General features: G+C 37.8%; 1 protein-coding gene across 2 annotated transcripts in view; it reads left to right on the top strand.

The window, feature by feature from the left end:
- Positions 1–25319, top strand: part of LOC119878368 — a 53131-nt gene extending 27812 nt beyond the window's left edge. Inside the window, exons 16-20 of one of the 2 annotated variants that reach the window (XM_038588998.1) lie at positions 3044–3153; positions 3672–3861; positions 5107–5218; positions 9184–9357; positions 22653–25319. In XM_038588998.1, the coding sequence (XP_038444926.1) occupies positions 3044–3153; positions 3672–3861; positions 5107–5218; positions 9184–9329 (558 nt within the window). In that variant the 3' untranslated portion in view covers positions 9330–9357; positions 22653–25319. Of the gene's footprint in view, positions 1–3043; positions 3154–3671; positions 3862–5106; positions 5219–9183; positions 9358–10587; positions 10987–22652 lie in introns of those variants that run through there. The other variant, XM_038588997.1, reaches the window with a different exon arrangement.
- Positions 25320–25577: the final 258 nt, after the last annotated feature.

The following is a 25577-nucleotide window of genomic DNA, read 5'->3' as shown; positions in this document are numbered from 1 at the left end:
TCAAAATGGACTCTGTGTGCATGAATCATCTTCACATTCTGCTGTTGTCTTCCTAAACTCACAGTAGTCTCAGGTCTCTTTCAACTGAGTCTACTTAATCTAACAACTGAAAACATCTTACCTAAGCATAAAGACTCATCCTGAGGCATATATGAATCTGCTAATTCTAAAAGAGCATGTTAAATGACAGCCACAGAGTTTGGCCTGTGTTATCTCCAATCGGTGTACTGAATTGTCAGTATGGAAATTTGCAGAGTACCCAGGACCTCTGCAACCCTGCACTGGATTTGGGAATGTTATCCTAGTGGTGAAGAAATTAACCACGTTAGTTACATGCTAGCTGCTACCCCAGTCCTTGCATCACAGCAATTTTAGGGGGTAGCTAGAACTATCATCCTCCACACATTATAAATGGATTAGAAAATTTTCAGTACAGTTCGCATGTGCCCCAGGTTACACAATAGATCAGAAGCATAGTAGGTTTCTGAACTTTTGGTCCATCTGACTACAGCCCTTATATCTTTCTACACAGTAGGGAGAGGACATGAAGATAGAGCAAAGGACGTTGAAAGACTCATGAAGGGAATGTAATCAGAGAATAAGAGAGTATTTGAGCTTTTCTTTTAAAGAGGAAGGGAAATAGAGATAGTAGGAATGGAAGATACAATCACTTAAAGAGGAATCAACAAATGGGAAATGAGTATAGAAAAAGATTGCCATATATGGGGAAGAGCATCTATGGAAGGGAATAATGAGAAAAGACTGATAAAGTAGGAGACAGGTGAGGATTCCACAAGGCCTTGAAACATGGAAGTTTGATTTAAAAGGGTAAAGTCAATGAAAAAAATCTGATTTAAATAAGTGATTACAAAGTTTCAGTGTATGTAAGGTGGATTTTGGGTAAAACTATAGAGAGACATTGACTAAAGAATCTAAATTGACTTTACTTCTTGCAGCTCTAAAACTGTATACCATCCGATAGCCTAGCTCTTTCAAAAAGGAAGCAAGCTTTTGCTCTGGGCTTGGGATATGAAATGCCATATACTCTTCTTTTTTTCCTACATTATGTGCTTTCCTTATCAATCAAAAATGACCACTCACGGAAGGCATCTTCAGAAAATCAGCCAGTATAAAATCATGCAGAATCCTAAGAAAGAAACTAAATTCTGGGAACAGAGTGAACTTGGACAGTGAATCTGTTCTTCTGGTAGCATGTGTTTTAAAGGTGGGGAAAATTCTAGCTTTATCCACACATGAGTTACTCAAGCTGTGATGGTGTCTTTCATTATGATTGCCCAAGAACCAACATAGGCATAACTGATTAAGAACTTGTCAAACTGGAAAACACTTCATGAAATCAAAATTTAAGGAAGGTACTGTAGAAGGTAAAAGCTCCTTACATTAGAAATACTTTCTGTTTTCACCACACACCTCCCACCTGAGGACTCCATGCAAAAGACTAATACTAATGTGACTACTATAATAATAAGAAATTTCAAAATATACATTGACACATACATAATGTTTACCAAAGAAAACATCCTGTCTCTGATGACTTCCTCACCATGCTCCTAATGAAGGCAGTTTCCAAAAGAAAAATCACATGAAAAATTTCAGAATAGATCTAGAAGTTTACAATAGTAAGCAAATGTTTACTTTATGAGGAATATAAAAAGGCTCAGTGAGGCGACCAATCATTGTTAACCATCATTGTCTCCTGTTTCTTGATGCCTTTTACTTTATAAGTCATGGAGGAAGGATTTTGCCATTTGTGTCTCCTTTCACCAGATCCTAGGTTATCCTTTTGTTAATATTTGTGATGTCTAGCCCACCATCCAAGGTTATAACGACACAGTAACCAGCTCTAGCTACATGCCTCTTTTGATAAATCTAACTTTAGGAGTAGGTGCAATGGACAAAGGTAGTTTGGAATTCTGAAAATTCAATAGATCGTCTCAAGAACTAGATTAATTTGGAAATTATACAGCTACATCACAGATATCCCATTCTATTGCTAAAATGGTAATGGAGAAAGAACTGAAAACTAGAACAAAGAATTTAATCCATCTACCTTGGCACTTGCTAACAGCTCTGAACAAAACTATATTAAGGCAGTTATTATGGCACTCTTAGAACCAAGGTCATATGTGGTCCTTCCTTGTCACATTTGGTCTTTGCTTGTCCCCCATTACTGTTTAACTATATGAAAGATAGCAATAGTCTCTGACCATTACTACACTGAGCTAGAGTAAAACACACCAGTAAATATATATATAGGCATCAAGACACAAGGAAAAGAATGATCATCCATTAGGTACTTGAATACCATGATAAGTGTTTCCCTCTTGAAGGTGCACACATACAATTGATGTTTCTAGCAAGACTTAGTAGGGTCTTTTCTATTTCCGTGTTATAGGCACAGACTAGGAAGATGGTGACCACGTGTGCATAGAGTTCTTAGACATTTCTGAAGCTTTCCCTACCTAAAGTTGACTAATCTTTGTGGAGAATCAGACTCTGCAACCTTGGCCTGAATAGTATCATGTCAAACTCTCTGGAGAATTGGTCTACACTAGAAATGAATACATCCTCAGGAACATCAGGAGTTTGCCATTAGACCATCTACTTTTGTACAGTTAAGGAAAGGAAGAATGAAGCAATGATGAGAGTAGCTTTTGTAGTAGTTTGCAAAAAAGCACACAAAAGAGTAAGTGCCATATGATAGAAGGGAGCTTTGTCTTCCTTTCCACTGAAGCGTAGGCTCTGCTTTGATGCTTTCGTTTTTGTTGGAGAAAATCCACAACCTGTTTTTGCACGTGCAATTCAATGGAGAGTATGAGGTGAACTCCGTGTGGGTCACAGTTTGGGTATCTATGAAGAAATTAGGGACTGAACTGAAGTTTTGAACTAAGTGTTTTCTCTGTGATATTTCCAATATATATTTTGTATCATATATACATATATTTGTGTGTGTGTGTGAGTCTCTACATCTGTGTGAGTGTGTCTGTTTGCATGTATTTATTTATTTTTCTAACCACATAAGGATTTTCTTGAAAATATCGAAGGAAGTTTACTTTCATCGGAACTCTATGAAAAATGGCTTGGTGTTCTTGACGAAGTGACTGAGGAGGAGAAAATAAATGCAGCCCAGAGGTAATGATGCAATAATTACTCTACTCTGGTCATGGCTCAGAAATACAGCCAATATACTATTAGGAAAATATTGGCTTCCTTCTTGCCACTTTGACCACTAAAATAACATTCAATGCCAAATAGTTTCAATTCTTCACACCCACGGAGGCCAGTTTCAGAATACAGGCATGCCTTATGGCTATTATTGCTCTTCTCCTGACCTTATTAACGTGGACTCCTTAGCCATTGTACACCTTCTGAATATATGAAAATGGTAGACAAAAGTCAGTGGCCTAAGAGAGATGCCAGAGCATCAACAGCCCATAGTATAGCCTTCAGTTTGTCAAACATTCAACTGGAGTGGGTTAGCTCAGAAATTGAATTCGGTAAAACATATTTGTATACATTCATGCCTGGAACTCTGCTACAGCAGGTTGTATACTAGTTCTAGTAAGATGTTCTCTGCTCTCTGTCTCTATACTTCCAGCTGCTAAGTGCAATGGCTTGCCTTATTCAAAAGTGCATCTTTCTGACTTTAGGCTTCTAGCTCAGCTGCCAAATGTGAATGTTGTTGTCTTGCGGTACCTTTTTGGAGTGTTATACAGCATTGAGCAAGAATCCTCACCCAACCAGATAACACCTTATGATTTATCAGTGTGTATAGCCCCAAGCATTCTTTGTCCACCTAATTCTGGCAGCTTGGAATTGGAAGAGAACTTCGTAAAAAAGGTAGGGAGAGCTCTCATATGTGTCCCCTGGGGTTTAGAATCCATGCTTTGAATCTGAAATGTGTAGTAGTAAATTGGATGGATCAGTTCTGAAAAGTGCACATCTTCATAGGCTTCCTTGGAATGGCAGAGTTTGCCATCCTTCTCTGGTGGAATATGGGAAGGGGTGTTGTTAAAGTGGGAAACACAGAGCAGTTGAGTCACTTCTTTCCCATCCAAGAGATTCAATACTAGACTGACTAAACAAAAGAGAGAGAAGAGTGATATAATATGGTAGAAAAGACCTTGGCTCTAGAGTTTGACAAGCCAAGGTTCAAATCTCAGCCTGATCCTTGAGGGGGGAACTTGTAAACTTGAGCGAAGGCATGGCTTCCTCATGACACAATGGTAACAAGACCTAGCTCCTGTGGTTGTTACTGGCACATCCTAGGTGTCTCGGGCACTATGAGCACCCATGGATCCAAACACATTGCCTTTGCTCTGCAAGTTGTGGCTCATTTAGAAAAATACTTGGCTACTCTTTTGCCTCTGCTACATCAGACAGAAACTAGTGAGATATTCCAGAACATCCTAATGAAGCCACACATGCCTAATAAGATGGCAGCTTTTCCCCAAGCTCATGCCAAGAGCCAGCGTTAGGCAAAGCAAGACCTGAGAAGGGACTGCAGTTAGACAGACAGACATGTTTTCTCCCCAGCCCTGTGAGTTTTTACTCAAAAAAAAAAAGAAAAGAATAGAAAAAGAAAAAGAAAACATAAAAAAAATATCCACAGGAGTATCCACATTCCAAAAAAATATTCTTCCCTATATAAGAAATGGATTTCATAGGATTTTGTCTATGCTTTATACATTTTAATCAGATATTATCCTAAGTTACAACCCAATATTTTCTGGAAGCAGAAGTTTACAAAATAAGTAAACTTTAAGAAGGTAGGTTACTTTGAAAGCTATCCTAGTTTTAAAGATGTAACCACTGGTATCACAATATTAGTTATTAAATGTCACAAATTAGGACTTTAGCCCACTGACTAGTAGTATTTTAAAATCTGTACTCAAAGTACAAGAGAAAGTATCATGCTTTCTTATTTTATTAGAGAACTTGGGTTTCTATATATTTTTATCAACTCTGAAGTTTTCATAGAAGTCTTTCACATTTTTGGTTAGATCCAAGGTCTATAAACAAAATGTGACTTCTAACTCTTCCATATGAAAAAGAGCACCCCATTGTGTTCTTTTTGCATTACAGGCTTCTCTTATACAATTTTTGTATGAAAATTGCCTCGGGATATTTGGAGAAGACATCACTTCTCTCTTGGGAGAGAATTCAAAGAGTTGTCATAACAATGAGAAGGCTGCAGGTACTGTGAATAGTTTAATAGGCTTTAGGGAGACACAGACAGCAAGGTTGCCAGGGGTCATGGCAGATACTTAGCCCTGTTCTGGAGCCCAGAGCATCCCCAGGGCAATGATTCCCAGCTGCTCCTTCTCTGAAGGCTGGCTAACAGGTCAAGGGAAGTTTTACACTGTTGGAGACCCAAGAAAGCATAGAAACTTCAAGACATTTCTGGCAGTATTAGGAAATAGCATGGTATGATACAGTGTTTGGGGATTTTTTTTAACACAATTTTAAATGGATCCCACATCTATATTATATATGTTGTTAAGCATATAATGCATAATTATTAATTTCTACTTATAATATATAAATGTGCTCTGGTTGAAACCAGAGCAGGGGGGTTTTATTCCTGCTCCATCCTCTTTTTGATCAATGGCTCTTGAGGCACCACAGGATTCTGGTGCTCTTTAAAATGAGTTGAAAAGAACCAGCGTCATTGAGAGAAAAGGACTTGACTTGATGTCAAACCTAGGTATTTGTGTATTGTGTATTTTGTGTATTTGTGTATTGTGTATTGTAAAATGAGTCGAAAAAAACCAGCATCATTGAGAGAAAAGGACTTGACTTGATGTCAAACTACCTCTCCAGAGTACAAACTCCAGTGCCCCATTTATCAGCTATACGACCTTTTGCCAATTACTCTAGCTCGGTATCACTTTATTCATGCCTAAAATGTGGATAAAAATAATGTCTAAATCTTAGAAATGTTGTCAAGATTCAATAAGATAAAGGATGTAAAACACATTTCTAGATGGCAATGAATAGAACTAGGAGAAGTTCCCCTGAGACTAGTGCGAGTATTATTGGAGCCTAGCTAATCACAGCTCATTGGCAACACCCCATTTTTTGTAAAACGGAGTTTAGATTCAGAACCTGGAGACACACATCATCAATCCCTCCATACTTTTGACATGTCTTAGTTTTACGACATATACCTCATTGTGTTGAGGGAAGCTTTTGGATAATCCGTGTCATCAGGAATTAAGATGAGTCAGTGCTGGTGTAAGACAAATGTTTGTTTTTCGTGTCATCACTGACAGAAAAACAAACTGTTGAATCCAAGCCTGTGAGAGTGATAGTGATTTCCAAAAGAGCACAACTGCAGAATGCTACCAAGTCCCCATCTGGCATGGGTCCATCCACCCACATGTCTATAGTTTAGTAAGTCACTGAAGACTGGAATCTCCATAATGACCCTTGACACTTCCTCTTTATCTCTTTTTCCAATGAATGAGAAATGAACCCTTTCCAAGACCCAGCTATTTCCATTTAAAGTTTTTCCCTTGGTCCCATATATTCATATTGAGGAAATCTTCCCACAAATTATCTCCTCTTTCTTCAATGCCTATCATATCCTATGACATGGTTTTTGAATTGTATTGTACTGTGTTGTGTTGTATACTTTTATATGGATAATAAAAATCATTCCATAACCTAGTAGGTTAGACAACCATTTCTTTGGTTATGATTCACATAACACATCAGTGGAGGTTCATCTGAGCAGTTCTGGTCTCAGCTGAGGGAACTTGTGCACTTGCAGTTAGCCTGCAGCTCATCTGGAGCTAACCTAGGTGTTTGTGTATTGGCGCTGGCTCTCAATTGGTCCCCATGTCTTCAATAAGGTAGCTTCTCCTCCTTTCATATGGTGGAGGAAGAGTTCCCAGAAGCAAGAGGGACTTTTCAAGAGTTAATGTGGGAGAGGACTGTGCAAAGGACCACGCCAAAGGTGGTGGTTTACAAGACGAGGAGGCTTTATTTCTTAAGACCACACATCATAAAACTCACAGCAACACCATTACACACATATCCTTTCCTTCACTGGCTTTTCCTCCTCAGTTCTGTACACCAGCATTTCCTAAGGAGTATTCCAAGTAGGGTAGGAAGAATCTTTGAAATACTAACTCATTTTTTTACCTCAGGTATTCCTTCCCTCATCCTTCTTCCTGTCTTAAGCTGTCTTAAGAGGCAACTAAATCACCTCCTCGGACATAGAAGCAAGAGGAGAATATGAGGAAAAGGGATCTCCATGTTGCTTATGAGTTTATCAGAGTTGGCTTTCTAGGAAACAAAAATGATTCGTGGCATAGAGTAGAAGATTTAGGTGGCAATCTCATGGGAAAAGCCAAAACCACAGGGTAGGAATATAGGATATCTGAACCTTTCCCTGGATAGAAACCTAAAGGAAGCAATAATTCCTGACAGAATAGCAAGCTGACATGTCCAGGAAAGATGGGGCACTCTATGTCCATGCAGTTTCTTATACCTCAACATGGAACACATCAGTTAGTAAAAGTATCTCCATCAGTCCCAGAATAGTTGGAAGAAATAAAAAACCACTGGGTGTGAGAGACATGCCTCAGCAACAGGAGTACACACCAACTTCCCAGGATCAGAGAGCAATTTGGACACTTCAGCAGCTATTAGTATACACCAATGACACAGAGCAACCAGATAAGTGGCACTTCACCAATTTACAGCCTCCCCGGCACCAGAAGACTCCAGAACATAGACACACTCATGGGGGCAATTAAGAAAACCTAAATCACTACCAGTCTTGGAACAGAGAATCAAACTAGGCATCAAGTGAACTATTTAAAACTACAGAACGGTACATTTCTGACTTATGCCAGTGTATAGATGGAGATTGCTATCAGTGCATATAGAATATATGATCCATGCATTGTTTTATCTTTCCCAGGAAGGTTTCCCTTGTTAAATAGGTCTCGGAAATTCTTACTTTCCTTTTGGAAGTCAAATGCCCCAGTTTTCTTCCACATATATTTGACATTATTCCACCCTTTTGAAGTGACCCCTTTAATTAATCATCCTGGGAACATTTATTGCCTTGTGCAGAGTAGTGGCCAGGTGTTTAAGGTTATTTGGTGAAATGTTGCTCATCTGTTTATCCTTCGACACCTTGGCTCATCTGTTGACTCTTAAAGAATTCAGTTATTTAAGCAATGTTAAGGTATCTTCAAAGGGAAACATTCTTTTGAGCAGTAGAAACTTTGAACTCAGCTTCTCACTGCTGATCAACTTTTCTTTGGAAAGTTCTTGCTTCAGTAGGGAATGTTGAGTAACTAAAAATCATCTCTGGAAACTGGTGGTCAATAAATGCATTCATAACCTCAGGATACCTTGTTTTCCTTATTCTATGTTCCCTTTCAAGCCTTGTGCTTGTGTGTAGGTTTATATATACATGTATGTTTGAGTGTGTGTGTGAGGAAGTGTGTTTCCACACTTCATTGTGGTTTAGGCTCTTTTCAGTAAATGTTCAACCTATTTAACCGAAAACATCATCTCTGGGTGGGTTGGTGTGGTATCACAAGGGAACACAGCCACCACATAGCCAGCATGTAATGACTATTTCCCTTGGACCCTGACTGCAGAAAGTCATCCTTGAAGATGGCCCAGAGCAGAGCAACAGAGAAGTAGGGTCAGGCAGATTGTGTCCTGAGAGGCAGATCCTTTGGATGTTAGAACTTGAGCACTCAGAAAGTCAAAGAGGAAATCAGGCTGAGGGGAGACTGGCTGTGAAAGCAGAGGATTACCACACTCAGTTTGATTTGCATACCAAATCCTTCTAGTCTTTAAAATCAGATCTGACACCTGAACCCACTGATCACTCCAATAGAAAACAAACATCTACAGGTTCAGTGTCTCCTGTTGCATTGCAAAGACAGTAACTGATGGCACAGGAAATACTGACCTTCAATCTGATCGAGTCTCAGATCAGTCTGAAGGATATGAGGAAGAACTCTTCAACACCATAACGATGCTGTTAGCCAACATCAGAACGTGGAGAGTTGTACACAACAAATGACTCCGTTTCCCTCCTCTAGCCACTACAATGAACATGCTGTATAATGGCAATGGTGAAAATAAGGCTAAGTGAATGAAAATACACTAACCTCCCTTCTTCCTTAGATTCAGGCCAGAAGACCACTAAAAGAAGTCTTTTCAGAAGGTTAGCCTTTTGGTGCTGCGGTGGTATTTGCTGGAACAAGTGCACAGCTGAGCCTTCTGCAGAACCCAGAGAGCGCTTTGGAGTTCCCTCTCGCGGATATCTGTAGTAATGACAACTTGCCCTTCCCAATTCTGGTAGGTCTCAGGCTGGTCTTTTATTGCCTTCCTGTGGAGGGGGACCTCAGAGAGGCCAAGTGTTCTCATGCAAACCTACCCCAAATGGGGAAATCAATAGACAGCCCCTGGCTGTGGCTGAGAAGCTTTGGTAGTGTCATTTGATTTAGCTACTGCAGAGTCATGAGGCCAATACAGCAGGACAACTTTTTGTCCATTCCACTTTTTCCCAGAGGCCCGTGTAGGCCTGTTCAGATCAGTCAAAATGGACTCTGTGTGCATGAATCATCTTCATATTTTCCCATTGTCTTCTGAACTCACAGTAGTCTCCGGTCTCTTTCAACTGAGTCTACCTAATCTAACAACTGAAAACATCTTACCTAAGCCTAAAGACTCATCCTGTGCCAAGTATGAATCCATGAATCCTAACAGAATATGTTAAATGACAGTCACAGAGGCATCTTCAAAAAATCAGCCAGTATAAAATCATGCAGAATCCTAAAGCAGAAACTAAATTCTGGGGACAGAGTTAACTTGGATAGTGAATCTGTTCTTGTGGTAGCATCTGTTTTAAAGGTGGAGACTTCTAGCTTTTTCTGCACATGAGTATGTGAAGCTGTGATTGGTGTCTTTCATTATGATTGCCCACGAACTGACATAGGCATAACTGATTAAGAACTTGACACACTGGAAAACACTTCATGAAATCAAAATTTAAGGAAGCTGCTGTAGGAGTTAAAAGCCCCTTACATTAGAAATACTTTCTGTTTTCACCACACACTGCCCACCTGAAGACTCCTTGCAAAATACTAATACTACTATGACTACTAGTAATAATAATAATAATATTATTATTATTATTATTAATAACAATATAATATCAGTCCATTCATCCCTAAAATGTGGATAAAAATAATGTCTAAATCTTAGAAATGTTCTACAGATTAAATAAAATAATATATGTAAAATACATTTCTGAAAAAGCAGTTAATGGAACTAGGAGAAGTTTCCCTGAGACTAGTGTGAGTATTATTGGAGCCTCGCTAATCGCAGCTCACTGGCAAAACCCAATTTTGTTAAACGGAGTTTAGATTCAGAACCTGGAGACACATATCCTCAATCCCTCCATACTTTTAACATGTGTTCATTTTTTCTTTAGTGTAATCCATATCATTAGGAATTAAGATGAGTCTAGTGTCATGTCTGACAGTATGCTGTTATAAGACAAATGTTTGTTTTTTATTTCATCAGTGACAGAAAAACCACCTGTTGAATCCAAGCCAGTGAGAGAGAGAGAGTGATTTCCAAAAAGGCACAACTGCAGAATGCTACCAAGTCCCCATCTGGCATGGGTCCATCCACCTACATGTCTATAGTTTACTAAGTCATTGAAGACTGGAATCTCCATAATGATACTTGACACTTCCTTTTTCTTTATTCTTCCCATGAGTGAAAAATGAACCCCTTCCACGATCCAGCTATTTCCATTTAAAGGTTTTTCATTGGTCCCATATATTCATATTGAGGAAATCTTCCCACAAATTATTTCCTCTATCTTCAATGCCTACCATATCTATCATATTACATAGTTTTGTATTGTGTTGTGTTGTATGTATTTATATGAATAATAATCATTCCATAACTCAGTAAGCTTGACAACCATTTCCTTTGGCTATGATTCACATAACACTTCAGTGGAGGCTCATCTGAGCAGTTCTGGTCTCAGCTGAGGTCACCAGTGCACTTGCAGTTAGCCTCAAGCTCCTCTGGAGCTTACCTAGGTGTCTGTCTACTGGCGCTGTCTCTCAATTGGTCCCCATGTCTTCAATAAGGTAGCTTCTCCTCCTTTCATATGGTGGAGGAAGAGTTCCCAGAAGCAAGAGGGACTTTTCAAGAGTTAATGTGGGAGAGGACTGTGCAAAGGACCACGCCAAAGGTGGTGGTTTACAAGACGAGGAGGCAATATTTCTTGAGACAACACATCATAAAACTCACTGCAGCACCAGTACCACACATATCCTTTCCTTCACTGGCTTTTCATCCTCAGTTCTCCACACCAGCATTTCCTAAGTAGTATTCCAAGCATGGTAGGTAGAATCTTTGAAATACTAACTCATTTTTTTACCTCAGGTGTTCCTTCCCTCATCCTTCTTCCTGTCTTAATCTGCTTACAAGGCAACTAAATCACCTCCTCGGACATAGAAGCAAGAGGAGAATATGAGGAAAATGGAGTTCTTTGCTGCTTATGAGTTTTACAGATTTAGCTTTCTAAGAAACAAAAATGATTTGTGACATAGAGTAGAAGATTTACGTGGCAATCTCATGGGAAAAGCCCAAAACCACTAGGCAGGTACATGGGATATCTGCACCATTCCTGGATGGAAACCAAAAGGAAGCAGAAATTCCTCACAGAATAGTGAGCTGACATGTCTAAGAGAGATGGGGCCCTCTACATCCACGCAGAGTTTCTTATACCTCAACATGGAACAGATCAGTTAGTAAAAGTATCTCCATCAGTCCCAGAATAGTATGGAAGAAATAGAAAGCCACTGGGTCTGAAAGACATGCCTCAGCAACAGGAGTACAGACCAATTTCCCAGGACCAGAGAATCAAACTAGACATCAAGTGAGCTATTTAGTACTACAGAACTGTACATTTCTTACACATGCCTGTGTATAGACTGAGAGTGGTATCAGTGCATATAGAATATATGATCCATGCATTGTTTTCCCTTTCCCAGAAAGGGTTCCCTTGTCAAATAGGTTTGGGAAGTTCATGCTTTCCTCTTGGAAGTCAAATGTGCCAGTTTATTCCACATTTAGTTGACATTATTTGACTCTTTCGAAGTGACCCCATTAATTAATGTTCCTTGGAACATTAATAAACATTTCTCTAAATTTATTTCTTTTTTTTTTTAAAGATTTTATTTATTTATGATAGTCACACACAGAGAGAGAGAGAGAGGCAGAGACACAGGCAGAGGGAGAAGCAGGCTCCATGCAGGGAGCCCGATGTGGGATTCGATCCCGGGTCTCCAGGATCGCGCCCTGGGCCAAAGGCAGGCGCCAAACCGCTGCGCCACCCAGGGATCCCTCTAAATTTATTTCTTAAGTCATAGTTTAACATTCCACTCCCTGCTTAGAAGCCATCAATGGATTTCAATAAATCTTTGGTGTTTTCCTTTTTTTGTCCAAAAAAAAAAATCTCATCTTTAAAATCCTCCCCAATGCAGCCTGCTCTAGTAATTAGTATTGTCTTCACTCTTTCCCAGTGCAGATCCTTTAGTTTAGCTGGGTCAGACATATCCTTGGTTCCTGAACACAGCACACTCACTTTTCTACTATAATTCTCACCTCTTCTTGGACTCTGCATTGCCACACACTATGTAGGCTAGCCATTTGGGTTCTCCAATCCCAGTAATTTCACAAAGCCTTTCTGATCTCAATTTAATTTTTTCTTTATAAAATATGAGCACCTAACCCTACTAGACAGTGGCTCACATGCTGCTTTGACCATCAGGAATTATGCTGATGTGTTCATACGTTATACAGAAAATCCAAATTCCTGAGGTAAACAACTGTATCTTGTGTTAGTTTTATAGTACTTTTAAAGCCTGGCTAAATGTCTACTCAAAAAAATGTACGAATTAATATGTTCAATTTTCTAAGAGTATAGAGATTTTATAGAGACTGGTAGAAACTGCAAGTTTTAAAACATGAGGTTGAACACAGCACATGAAATTTTAGGGGGCGACAATAAGACATAGGTTTGAGTAATTGTTTTAGATATGACTTCACAGGCTGAGTCACATGTTCTTGGATAGACTATTTTTATTCATTATACAAACAACGTGATATTGGTGTGATATATTTGGGAATAATTGCATGTTTGTATGAAATTTAAATATCAACAATCCAGAATAAAAGGGGCAAAACACATAGCTGGGTAAGGCATCTGTGAGTTTTTAAACCAAGGAAGATATTGGAAAAAAAGGAAAGAAAGAAATTGACAAGAAGAGGAGATAGAAATACAAGGAGGTATAGAAAAGCTGAAACAACTAATTTGTCAATTGTGACTCATAGAAGAGATTTCTGACATAGGGAAATAGTTAATAAATGTTAGTTTTGCCCTCAGGATACTCCAGCATAATATCTCTGAGAACAGCAATTCATTTCTTAATTTTGAAGAAAAGATCCTGAGAACTCTGATAAACTGTAAAAGGATCTAACTGCATAATCTAGAATGAGTGACAGGCAATTAGGTGTTCCCCATTGGCCTTTACCATACCTGGGAGTAAGATGTGTGTAATCATTAGTTAATATGCACTTAGTGATACAGTTAAGGTTAAACATGTCTAAAAGTAAAATAAAGGTACTTAGAATGACTATCTTACTTTATTCCAGAAAGAAAGTTACTCACAGGCTACCAGTATAAGAAAACTATTTCTCAAAATTGGTGGATCAATTACCATGATGAATCTCTCTCTCTCTCTCTCTCTCTCTCTCCCTCTCTCTCTCTAATAACACTCAGTTTTTATTCATACGAGGAACATGTAAGAATTTGGTGAATGGAATATATACCAGTACAAGAAACCAGCTTTTTTTCAGAGAGCACTGAACAATGCCTTTTATATTTTTCTGTAATTCTTTCTATGCTAGTCGAATGGGCCAATAAATACTCTGAAGATTTATAGTGGATGGTGACTATTTTCCAGTTTTGTTTTGTTTTACTTACCCATAGCATAACTGGTGCTACGAGCAAATTGGTTTCTTCATAGTCTTGGGCCTCAATGTCAGTATTAATTTAGTTGGCTTACTCTTTTAAAGAATGAAGTCATTCCTTTGTCAAATAAAAGAAACAAGTAGAAAAACCAAACTGCCAAAGGAAAATTGTAATTTCTTAAAGTGGATAAAGAGAAACTGCTTTATAAGAATGGGAGGTTTTCCAAAATGTAAAAGTATAAAACTAGTTGGGAAATAAATAAACAAAACAAAGCAACACCATCCTCAGGATAATAATTATCTCTGTGCAAGGAAAGACTAGGATTAGGAGAAAGGGGAAAGAAAGAAACTCCAAGCACACATACATCAATTTAAATTCTTGGAAGATTTAAAAATGCTTACACTTCACCATGTGCTTCATACTTCTGAAGAACATGTTGTAGGTAACTTGATCATATAAATATCTACCACATACCCATGCATACACAAACGCACACATTGAATTGTATATGTAAACATACAGAACACTGTTAAATGAATAAGTAAACAAACGACAGAAATTTTAAGATTTTGTATTTATTCATAAGATACCGATAGAGAGGCAGAGACACAGACAGAGGGAGGAACAGGCTCCTCACAGGGAGCCAGATGCGGGACTCGATCCCCAGACCAGGATCACACCCTGAGCCAAAGGCAGGCAGGTGCTCAATCGCTGAGTCACCCAGAGGTCCCTAAAGTACAGAAATTCTTAGCATTCAGCAATTTTATCTGTGATTCCTCTGTATTGATGATCTGGTTCACTCAGTCCAAGTGGCTGAACAGTAGTACAACATTATATGATGATACATTTATGTGTGTACACATCTAGTCAAACTTTCTAGAGGCTTACCTAGTTTATTAGCTTTCAAAGAAATTGATTTTTTAAATCATCTCCATAAATGTTTTTCCCAGGCTTATTAATTTGTGTTTTGTTTTTATAATTCTGTTGCTTCAACTTTCTTACTCCTTTGATTTCTTCATCTAGCTTCTTGGATTAAATGCTAGCTAATTGTAGTAAATATATTTAAGACTATTCATAACTTCTAAGTATTGCTTTAGCTATACCTCACAAATTTATTTTTCATATTTTAGTTTGTTGATAAAACCATTACAGTTTATGATTTTCCTTGTGAAGTCTTTTTTAACCTAGTCATTATTTAAGCTTTTGGGTTTTTTTTTTTTCAGATTTTCTAACCTGTAGGATTTTAATTACTAGCTGTAATAGTTAATTTCTAATTAAACTGCACTGTAATCAGATAATATGGTTTGAATAACTATGACTCTTTGTGACTGAGAGTGTACAGTTAATTTTATAAATATTTAAAATGTTGCATGCATGCTTTAGGAGAATGTGTATTCTCTGTTGTATTCTCTTTTGAGTGCAGGGATATGGAAACTCACAATTATGTCATACGTGTTACTCAAATTCTCTATATATTCTCCAAATATGCAGTTTCTGAGAGAGGTGTTAAATTTTGCCATTATGCTTCTGTGAGCTTTTTTTAAAATTTTTATTTATTTGTGATAATCACAGAGAGAGAGAGAGAGAGAGAGAGGCAGAGACATAGGCAGAGGGAGAAGCAGGCTCCATGCACCGGGAGCCCAATGTGGGACTCGATCCCGGGTCTCCAGGATCGCGCCCTGGGCCAAAGGCAGGCGCAAAACCACTGTGCCCCCCAGGGATCCCTCTGTGAGCTTTTCACTTTTATTTTGTAATTCTGAGTTTTCGTAGTTGCTGGCTTTTGGTGTTTTATGGTTTAAGTCTATATTATTAGGCACATACAAATTTATAATTTCTATAGCCTTTTCATGAATTATAAATTATAACTTATTTGCTTTATTCGCATTAATGCTTCAACTTCATACTCGCCTTTGACAGATATTGTTGCACTAGCTTTTTTTTTTTGGTTCATATATGCTTAGTCTATTTCTTTTTTTTCTTTTTATATTTTCTGTTTTAGGTTGTGTGTGTAGATGTGTCCCCTGTAAGCAGCATATAACTGATTTTTTATATCCACACTGATAATTTCTGATATTTATTAAAGCGATTTAATCTATTACATTTATTGTCATTATAGTGTATTTCGAGTTATACTGACAAACCATATTTTGTATTTTTATTTCATCAAAGATTTCTCCTGGTTCCTTTTTTCTTCTTTCCTAAGTTTTGTTAGATTCATAAATCATATTTTTGTATCCTCTGTGTCAATTTTTATTTATATTAGAATTTCTTAGCTATTATGTCTTTGACCACTTTTTCCAATATTCCTCTATTATCTCTTACTAGAATCCATTAAAATTTTATGAAACAATGATTCTCAAAGAACACTCGATACGAACAACCTTTTCACTTTTCCTCTTTGTACTGCATCCTGGGTAAAATTCTCAGTTCTTTTTTCCAGTTTAATTCCTTAACCTTGGTCATTCTAGAGTCTATTCTCTTACTTTCATATTTTTTCTTTTATTTTTTCTTTTTTCCACACCTATATGTTTTCTGGGATTACTAATCAGATCTTTTTCCTATTCATACAATTTTATATTTTTTCAATAAAGATCATTTCAGGGGCACATGAGTAGCTCAGTCGGTTGAGTATACAATTCTTGATTTCAGCTCAGGTCATGAGATGGAGCCCCCACATGGGGCTCCTCACTGGGCGGGGAGTCTGCTTGAGATACCTTCTCTCCTTCTCTCCTTCCCTGCTCTCTCTCGCTCATGTGCTCTCTCTTCATTAAATAAAAATCTTTAAAAAGATCATTTCATTCATTTTCCCCTCTGATTTTGGTACCAAGAAGTAGGTCTTACTGTGACAAATACCTAAAAATGCCAAAGCAGCTTTAGAACCGGGTAAGGGGGAAGGATGTAGAAGTTTGGAGGGCCACACTGGGAAAAGCCCACATTGCTGTGAAGGAACTATTGGTAGAAATAATAGATGTTGAAGGCGATTCTGGTAAGAGTTCAGAAATAAAAGCAAGAGCTTCAGAGATAGACTCTATCTTCTTAGAGAATACATAACTAATCAGAAACAGATTGTTCGAAATATGGATGTTGAAGATTTTTCTGTGAGATCTCAGATGGAAATAAGGAACGTGTTATTGGAAACCATAAAAAAGGAGAACCTTGTCATGAAATGGCAAAAACTTGTCTTAATGAGTGTTCCAGTATTTTGTGGAAGTTTGAACTTGGAACAATAAAATCGGATATTTATCTGAGTAGATTGCTCAGGAAAGTTTTAAAGGAGCTTGTTTCCTCCTGACTCCTTATACTAAAATGCAAGAAGATAGAAATGAGTTGAAGAAGGTATTAAGCACAGAGAAGTCAGGACTCAAAGATGTGGAAAATTCTCAAGTTTCCTAATTTCTCAGTTTGTCATTTCTGCTCTAGCACTTGTGCTCATGCTCTTGCTACCCCTAGACAGTTCCCTTCTTGTCCTCTTCCCATCCATGTCCGACCTATAGAGTCAGCTTCCCAACAAAGTCTGTCTTGATTTGATCAGCCATGTTGGCATTTTCTCTTGTGAATTTCTGTAGCCTTATAATCATTTTCCTGTGATTTTTGTGACATGTAGTCTTTAAGGCACGTTTCATTTTTTAATTTTACATTTTCTGAAATTGAAATTTCAATTTTACTCTTTTGTCTGTGTATATATCTATATCTTTTTCAGCAATTCTCTGTTTACCCATCAAATGCTTTTTATGGATAACACATATGTAATCCACGGGTTCTAGAATATGAGGAAATAGAAAATGTGACTTCTGAATGGTTCTCAGGTGGTTCTCCATGGCACGTACCAGAGCAGGGCTAGAGCAGTGGGAAATTTAAGCAAACCAGTGGAGCCTTGCTCTGGTCACTCCACAGCCTTGAACAAGCAGCTCAACGCTTTTTTTATACTTTTTGCTTTATTATTTTATTTTTGGGTCTGAGCAAAAAGTTTCGTGAACCCAAAAATATTGGTATAAATGTGTAGTATGTTTTAGCTTTGTCTCTCTTAGGAGAACACAGGCTTCTGCACCCAAAGAGACTGGCACAGTTATGTCTAGATAATTGGGTCAGCTTATTCTTGATTGGTTTGTGTGCAAACATGCAGACTACATCCATAGTCATCACTCCTCTTAATCTTTCAAACATCTCTGAGCCAATCTCCTAAATGTTAGTTCCCTTCTAACATTTTCCTTAAAAAAATGGTGCCTCAGGCCTCCCAGAATGAACACAAATTTTATAGCATTAATAGTTCTTTGCAGACAGCAAATTTTAGATTTCTTTCCAAAGCACATGAATGGATTTTAAGAAAATCTGTAAATGGCTATAATTTAAGAAGAAAATATTATCCTTAAGAGAACATTATAAATTGGAGGGAAAAACAACCACAACTTTTATCTAGAAACTTGTTATCTTCTACCTCTGCCCCTTCTCCTGCATGCTCTCAATCAATCAATCAATAAAATCTTTATTTCAAAACAGGAAATGGGCTCACACAATTGTGGAGTCTGGCAAGTCTCAAATCTTTGTGTATTGTGAAAGAGAGTGGTCTAGTTTCATTCTTCTGCATGTGGATGTCCAATTTTCCCAGCACCATTTATTGAAGAGACTGTCTTTCTTCCAATGGATAGTCTTTCCTAATTTATCGAATATTAGTTGGCCATAAAGTTCAGGGTCCACTTCTGGGTTCTCTATTCTGTTCCATTGAACTATGTATCCGGTTTTTTTTTATGTGTCTGCTTTTGTGCCGATACCACACTGTCTTGATGACCACAGCTTTGTAGTACAACCTGAAATCTGGCATTGTGATGCCCCCAGATATGTTTTTTTTTTAAATTCCCCTGGCTATTCAAGGCCTTTTCTGATTCCACACAAATCATAAAATAATTTGTTTTAACTCTCTGAAAACAATCCATGGTATTTTGATAGGGATTGCATTAAACGTGTAAATTGCCCTGGGTAACATTGACATTTTCACAATCTTAATTCTGCCAATCCATGAGCATGGAATATTTTTCCATCTCTTTGTGTCTTCCTCAATTTCTTTCAGAAGCGTTCTATAGTTTTTAGGGTATAGATCCTTTACCTCTTTGGTTAGGTTTATTCCTAGGTATCTGATGCTTTTGGGTGCAATTGTAAATGGGATTGACTCCTTAATTTCTCTTTCTTCAGTCTCATTGTTAGTGTATAGAAATGCCATTGATTTCTGGGCATTGATTTTGTATCCTGCCACACTACCCAATTGCTGTATGAGATCTAGCAATCTTGGGGTGGAGGCTTTTGGGTTTTCTATGTAGAGTATGATGTCATCGGCAAAGAGGGAGAGTTTGACTTCTTCTTTGCCAATTTGAATGCCTTTAATGTCTTTTTGTTGTCTGATTGCTGAGGCTAGGACTTCCAATACTATGTTGAATAGCAGTGGTGAGAGTGGACATCCCTGTCTGGTTCCGGATCTTAGGGGAAAGGCTCCCAGTGCCTCCCCATGGAGAATGATATTTGCTGTGGGCTTTTCGTAAATGGCTTTTAAGATGTCGAGGAAATTTCCCTCTATCCCTACACTCTGAAGAGTTTTGATCAGGAATGGATGCTGTATTTTGTCAAATGCTTTCTCTGCATCTAATGAGAGGATCCTATGGTTCTTGGTTTTTCTCTTGCTGATATGATGAATCACATTGTTTGTTTTACGAGTGTTGAACCAGCCTTGCGTCCCGGGGATAAATCCTACTTGGTCGTGGTGAATAATTTTCTTAATGTGCTGTTGGATCCTATTGGCTAGCATCTTGTTGAGAATTTTTGCATCCATGTTCATCAGGGATATTGGTCTGTAATTCTCCTTTTTGGTGGGGTCTTTTCTGGTTTTGGAATTAAGGTGATGCTGGCCTCATAGAACGAACTTGGAAGTACTCCATCTCTTTCTATCTTTCCAAACAGCTTTAGTAGAATAGGTATGATTTCTTCTTTAAACATTTGATAGAATTCCCCTGGGAAGCCATCTGGCCCTGGACTCTTGTGTCTTGGGAGGTTTTTTTCCATGTCTTTGTGTCTTCCTCAATTTCTTTCAGAAGTGTTCTATAGTTTTTAGGGTACAGATCCTTTACCTCTTTGGGTAGGTTTCTTCCTAGGTATCTTATGCTTTTGGGTGCAATTGTAAATGGGATTGACTCCTTAATTTCTCTTTCTTCAGTCTCATTGTTAGTGTATAGAAATGTCATTGATTTCTGGGCATTGATTTTGTATCCTGTCACGCTGCCAAATTGCTGTATGAGTTCTAGCAATCTTGGGGTGGAGGCGTGTGGGAAATATCAGAAAGTGAGACAGAACATAAAGACTCCTAACTCTGGGAAACGAACTAGGGGTGGTGGAAGGGGAGGTGGGCGGGGGTTGCTGGTGAATGTGTGATGGGCACTGAGGGGGGCACCTGACGGGATGAGCACTGGCTGTTATTCTGTATGTTGGTAAATTGAACACCAATAAAAAATACATTTATTATAAAAATAAAAAAAATTAAAAAAAAAACTTCTGATGTAAAATAGAGCAAAAATGCTCTGGGAACACAATATGCTCTCTAATCGCTTGTCTATAAAATAGCCACTGTGTTCTCTGTGACATAATCTTATTCTAAAGTTTCTTGGCCTGTCGAGATTGATAATTTACCTAAGTAAAATAGTTGAGGTATACTTTTTTTTTTCCTGTGAAGAGTACCTGTTTCCTAGGATCAAATCACATGTTTTCTGTGTAACAGAGTTTTCTTTTTATTCTCTTGTCTTTTCTGTTGACTTTTTTCCATGTCAGATTTTTAAAAAAAATTTTTTTTTAATTCTTATTTATTTATGATAGGCACACAGTGAGAGAGAGAGAGGCAGAGACACAGGCAGAGGGAGAAGCAGGCTCCATGCACTGGAAGCCTGACGTGGGATTTGATCCTGGGTCTCCAGGATCGCGCCCTGGGCCAAAGGCAGGCGCTAAACCGCTGCACCACCCAGGGATCCCAGATTTTTTTTTTGTAAGATACTTTAAAGATTACTGTCTTTGCCTGAGCCCCTCAGAGAAAGATAGCATATATGTTAGTGATTTGTGATTGTTGCTTTTTATTTATGGACTTAGTTTTTTGCCTAATATAGTGTCCCATTCCTAGGAATCCTATTAAATTGTTTCCTTGCTGTGTGTCTGATTATTAGCTGTTATTAAAACCACCAGAGACCATTTTAGTGGCACCTGGATGGCTCAGTTGGTTAAGCATTTGACTCCTGATTTCACCTCAGGTCATAATCTCATGGATTGTGGGATCCAGCCCTGAGTAGGATTCCACACTCAGCAGGGAATCTGCTTCTCTCCTTCTTGCTCTCCCTCTTCCCCTCCATTTTTTCTCTCTCACAAATAAATAAATAAATCTTTTTTAAAAGGAAAGAAAAGAAACATTTACATTTGTTTGAAACTTCACTTTTTAATACGACCTGATGAATGTGCCATAAATATGAAATTAACTTATTTTGCACAGTTCACTCTTTTGAATACACCTGTCATTTTTCTGCTTCACATAAATATCCTTGATTAAAAGTTGCTTTATTTTTACCAAGGGAATAATTTAAAAAGTATTATTTTGCTTAAGTCATTGTATCAGCCAACTTTTGCCAAGAAGACTGCTCAAACAAATAACCTTAAAGTCTTAGTGGTTTATAGCAACAAAGATTTAGCTCTTGTCCATGCAAGTGTGGGGTACAGGAGGCTGTGCCTCTTTCCAGCATTTGGTTCCACTTGATGTGTAAAGGAACAACACTTACAAGAGACATGCATTTTTCTGGCAGAAGGGAAAGAACAGTCACCCAAACATGACGACTCTTGAAGCATTCTCTTGGACATGATTCACTTTGCTTCCAGGCACATTTCATGTGCCAATACAAGTCACTTGGTCGAGCCTGATATAGTACACACCTCCTACACACACACACACACCACTCTGGGCTAGATCACAACTTGGTACAGTCCCCCCTCCTGGGTTGGGAGTAAATAAATAGGAATGCAATGCTCTGTTACAGTTAGGTCTTTCTTATTTTTTACTAATAAACTTATTTTTTATTGGTGTTCAATTTGCCAACATACAGAATAACATCCAGTGTTCATTTTAAAGATTTTTTCTATTGTTAGGGGAGTATTAATGATATATTTTGTGAATTTTACTGTGGAAATAATTTTTTCCTGATATTTTTCAGCTTTATATTTTGAACTCTGTAGAACTGATGTTAATATACAGGTTGAGGTTGAATTAGGATTTTTGTAAGGAAGAATTAAGTGAAAGGATATTACATATGGAATTCTTACTTCCTACTTCATTATATTTTATTTTCTCCACTGTATAACTTGTCTCCTACTTCTATTGATAATTGAGTAGGAGTTCAAACTTTCCTCATCCATACTGCTATAGTTTCAGTTTGTAACTTTAGGAATTTTGAAGATTATTTCCTACTCTATTGATTAGTCATTAGTCAATTTGGCTGGATAATCTGACACTATCTTCTACCGTTTCAATACACTAAATTATGCCTTTGCCAATTTCATAGTCATATGTTTTTTTTTACAGCACCTACATGTGGACAGCATTCTGCCAACAAGTAAAGAGAAATCAAGTTAAGTCACAGACAGGTGCAGCTGAAATACCAAATCACCCATTGCCTTTTCTAGAGTTATATTTACTTGTGCACAGTGGGGACTATATTTCCTTACAAAACAAGAGATAGTTACATTTGCTGTTTTGAAATAGCAGAACTGAACCTCAAATGCATGAGATCATGAAATCTTAGTGGGGTATGGTACTTGAAAAGGGACAGTGGGCAAGTTGTCAGAGAAAGTGGAGATTTGTGAGTGATGCTGGATGTTGGAAGGAGATAGGAAATTTGAAAAGTAGATACATCTAGATATCCAGGAGTAAATGTTTTGTGATAGTGATAGAATCAGAAAGAATTAGACTGGAAGGCATTGTGAGTTTATTTGGTCTTAGCTATTGCCACAATACAGAAGCAGTTCCATTGGTAAAAGCTTATCAAATGGTGGCTTACATGATCCTGTGTAATTTCAGAGAAGTCCCCTCCCCCAATCTTCCAAGATTGTGTATTCCACTTTTTCACTGTCATACCCCACTTAAGTGTTTTTCTTAATTCCATACCAACTGTCCTTTTCATAGGGTGAGGTCTGAGAGGGGCAGCAATGATCACATCATCCTGTATATGCATTTCTCTTTAACTTCATTAAAGCTCTTGGGAAAGATGTTATTTCACCTGTGATTGAATCTACTTCTGAAAGGGATGAGATTATAAAGTCTACCTACACTATTTTACAGATTAAGTGAAAGAGTTTCAAAGATGATGAGACTCACCCAAGGTGAAATGGCCCACATGGGAAATCCAAAGCCAGAAGAACAATCTTGTCTCCTAATTAAGTGTTCTTACTTTGTATATGACATATAAGTGGCTATTTCATGAGTATATTAATATCAGATGTACATAACAGAATATAAGTTTTTTTCCTGCTCATAAGATTGAGGTAGCATAGTAAATAATAGGTGTCTGGCCAAAGAAAGGAAATTATTTTGTGAGTCATTGAAAATTAAGCAGAAGAAATAAAAGAAATATATGAGGACAAATTCCCTTTAGCCCTTAAATGCATTGGGTTGTTTTAGCCTCCTTTAAGAAATGTTTTATCCAGGAAAATTGAAAGCTATATAGATGAACTCATTCTATTTCACTCCTGAGTTCACTATGCCAGTTCTTCTCATGGTTCTAGTTCTAGACTGGCTCTAGGATTTGGTAAGTGTGAGCTTTACAATTGTTTATCATCGCTTAGTCTCAATTCCCCCATCGGTAAAATGTGCACAGCTTGGAGGTGTTCTTCTGGGAGATGGACCCAGATTTTTTTGGATTTTTTAATCCAGAATTACTCTTTTAGGTAGGTGCTATTGATCCTATTTTGTAGATAAGGTAATAAATGAAGTTAAGATAACCTTTCCTGAGGATACATTGCTAATAAGTTGTATACCAGAATCCCAAGTCAGGTCTGTCTGATTCCAAGGCAGAGTCTCTCCACCCAGTGTACTTGGAAATGCACTTGACATTTTCATCCATCTCTCAGAAGGTGAAAATCTGATAAAGTACGTGATATTTTTAGAAAATTGCCAAGTGCTATATTGATGTGAGGTATTGTTGTTTCTTTTATGTGTTCTTAGCCACTTATTGGAAAATAGCAGTACGATCCAAGGCATAAATAAGTTTTATATTTTCTGCTTTATGGATGAGGAAATTGAGGCCCATGGGATAAGGAAGGATATCTACATAGGCAGAAAGTAGCAGAGTAGTGTCAGTTCCTAGTCTATTTCTAAAGCCCATCATCCAGTCTCTCTCCTTATTCCTCTCTAGACCTGAGTTTTTATTCTGGCATAGGGGCTGATTCCATCACTATGTACTGATCCTGTGTTGGAACTTCCCAATCAGCTAAGACACTCTAGCAAGGTAAGAGTAGGTTACTAGTATGGAAAGAGGTAATGACATTGACGATAGTATTTTTTAAAGACTATATGCATACAGGTAATCATTCAAACTTCATGACAGTTGGATATAACACTATATGGTGGCCCTTCCATACTTTATGAATTCAGAAACGGTCATCGTGGTGCATTAGGATTTTGGCAGAGCACCCGCCTCAAGAGAATACTCTGTAGCAGCTCTACCATAAGGCACTATCTCCAATTTTCCTGTTGAATCATTCCAGCCAGGTTACTTACTACATTTTTCTGGGCTTGTTCATCTTCATTTCCTAAGTTTGTTAAAAAAAAACCCTAACAATTAGGATATTCAGAGAAGCTCTTGTATGTGTAAATTTGCCTGTAAATCTGAATTTACAGATGTATGAGAAGTATGAGATGTTACTACCAAAATGATGAATCTAATAAAACTGTAAGCCACCATGATTTTTTTGTGTCATTCAGAGAAACAGATCAACATTCTCCTGTACTTTACTTATTTGAATAGATTATCAGTCCAAAGGAAGAGCTTTGCAAGTAGTTTGTTACTAAAATGATTTATTTTTTGGTTGGGAATTATAAATGACTCTGTGTAGATTTGTTGAAGAATAGTAGTTAATTTTAAAAATGGCTGAATTTGGGTTATCCGGGTGGCTCATTTGGTTAAGCTTCTGCCTTCAACTCAGGTCAAGATCCCAAGGTCCTGGGATCAAACAACACATGAGTTCTCTGCTCAACAGGGAGTCTGCTTCTCCTTCTCCCTCTGCTCACCCCCAGCTCATGCTTGTTCTCTCTTGTTCTTCCCATCTCAAATAAATAAATAAAATCTTTTTTTAAAAATGAGTTGATTAATATTCTTTGGCACATGAGTGAAGGACCACATGAAAATATGTTGAAATATACAGAGAAGATATAGATTCAAAGCAAAAATCTGTAGTTAGTGTTTTATTTTGAACCTTAAGAAGAATTATTATTATTTTTCAACAGGAAATT

This window comes from Canis lupus, unplaced genomic scaffold, assembly GCF_011100685.1.
Source record: "Canis lupus familiaris isolate Mischka breed German Shepherd unplaced genomic scaffold, alternate assembly UU_Cfam_GSD_1.0 chrUn_S1546H1734, whole genome shotgun sequence".
NCBI lineage: Eukaryota > Metazoa > Chordata > Mammalia > Carnivora > Canidae > Canis > Canis lupus.
Note: the sequence above shows the minus strand (reverse complement) of the source record. Positions and strands in the feature narration are given on the sequence as shown.